Here is a 1,151-nt window from a genome sequence, read left to right on the forward strand (position 1 = left end):
TTATTTCTCTCCTTTCTGTCATTTTGCATCTTTGTCTAAAAAATCTACAAAACCCGATTTTCTTTCTCTGCTTTGCAGCTTCTGTTTTTTATTTTCTTTCACTGACTTTTATTTTGTAAACTCTTTAAAACAAGGGTTTTTATCAGTTCTGGTTTCAACAGTTTTTTCGGATGTTTATAGGATGTTACAACCTCCTGTTCTGCAGCCAAACTTTGGCTTTTTCTAGTGGACGTTTCCAAAGACACCAAATCTGTCAGGATGAACTTTTATCGAACTCGTCCAAAATGATGCAGAAACACCGAGAATGTTTTATTCGATGGTTCAGCTATAAAAGGTGGAGACTGTGGTTGGAATATTTTAGCTTCAGTAGAAGAACATATGTGTGATACAGTCAGTTACAGTGGAATAAAATGACTGTTGTGATCATAAAGTGACTAAAGGTGAAAGTAAACTGTATTTTAAGGTTTAACTTGTTCGTCCCTCTCACCGTGTCTCTCCTTCGTCCTCCAGGATGAATTCCATCCTTTCATCGAAGCCCTGCTGCCCCACGTCCGGGCCTTCGCCTACACATGGTTCAACCTGCAGGCTCGCAAGAGGAAGTACTTCAAGAAGCACGAGAAGCGCATGTCCAAGGAGGAGGAGCGCGCCGTGAAGGACGAGCTGCTCAGCGAGAAGCCCGAGGTCAAACAGAAGTGGGCGTCCCGCCTCCTCGCCAAGCTGCGCAAGGACATCCGACCCGAGTTCAGGGAGGACTTTGTGCTGACGGTGACGGGGAAGAAGCCGCCATGCTGCGTGCTGTCCAACCCCGACCAGAAGGGCAAGATGAGGAGGATCGACTGCCTGCGCCAGGCGGACAAAGTGTGGAGGCTGGACCTGGTCATGGTGATTTTATTCAAAGGGATTCCCCTCGAAAGTACTGACGGGGAGAGGCTGGTAAAGTCTCCTCAGTGTTCGAACCCCAGCCTGTGTGTGCAGCCGCACCACATTGGAGTTTCAGTCAAGGAGCTGGATCTGTACCTGGCCTACTTCGTGCACGCAGGTCAGTCCCTCGCTTTCTTCCTGTTGGCGTGTGTGTGTGTGTGTGTGTGTGTGTGTGTGCGTGTGTGCGTGTGTGTGTGTGTGTGTGTGTGTGTGTGTGTGAGAGAGTGTGT

The 1,151-nt window shown here is 48.3% G+C and overlaps 1 protein-coding gene across 1 annotated transcript; it reads left to right on the top strand.

Annotated features, from left to right (window-relative positions):
- Positions 1-448: 448 nt before the first annotated feature.
- LOC111671530 (nuclear factor 1 A-type) lies at positions 449-1,039 on the top strand (the record flags this gene model as incomplete). Its single annotated transcript, XM_023428643.2, has 1 exon — positions 449-1,039. A coding segment is annotated over exon 1 (415 nt), but the record flags the coding sequence as incomplete, so codon positions are not given.
- Positions 1,040-1,151: the final 112 nt, after the last annotated feature.

The sequence above is a fragment of the Seriola lalandi genome, unplaced genomic scaffold (genome assembly GCF_002814215.2).
Source record: "Seriola lalandi dorsalis isolate HSWRI2012SDOR001 ecotype SW California unplaced genomic scaffold, Sedor1 jcf7180002007113, whole genome shotgun sequence".
Classification (NCBI taxonomy): domain Eukaryota; kingdom Metazoa; phylum Chordata; class Actinopteri; order Carangiformes; family Carangidae; genus Seriola; species Seriola lalandi.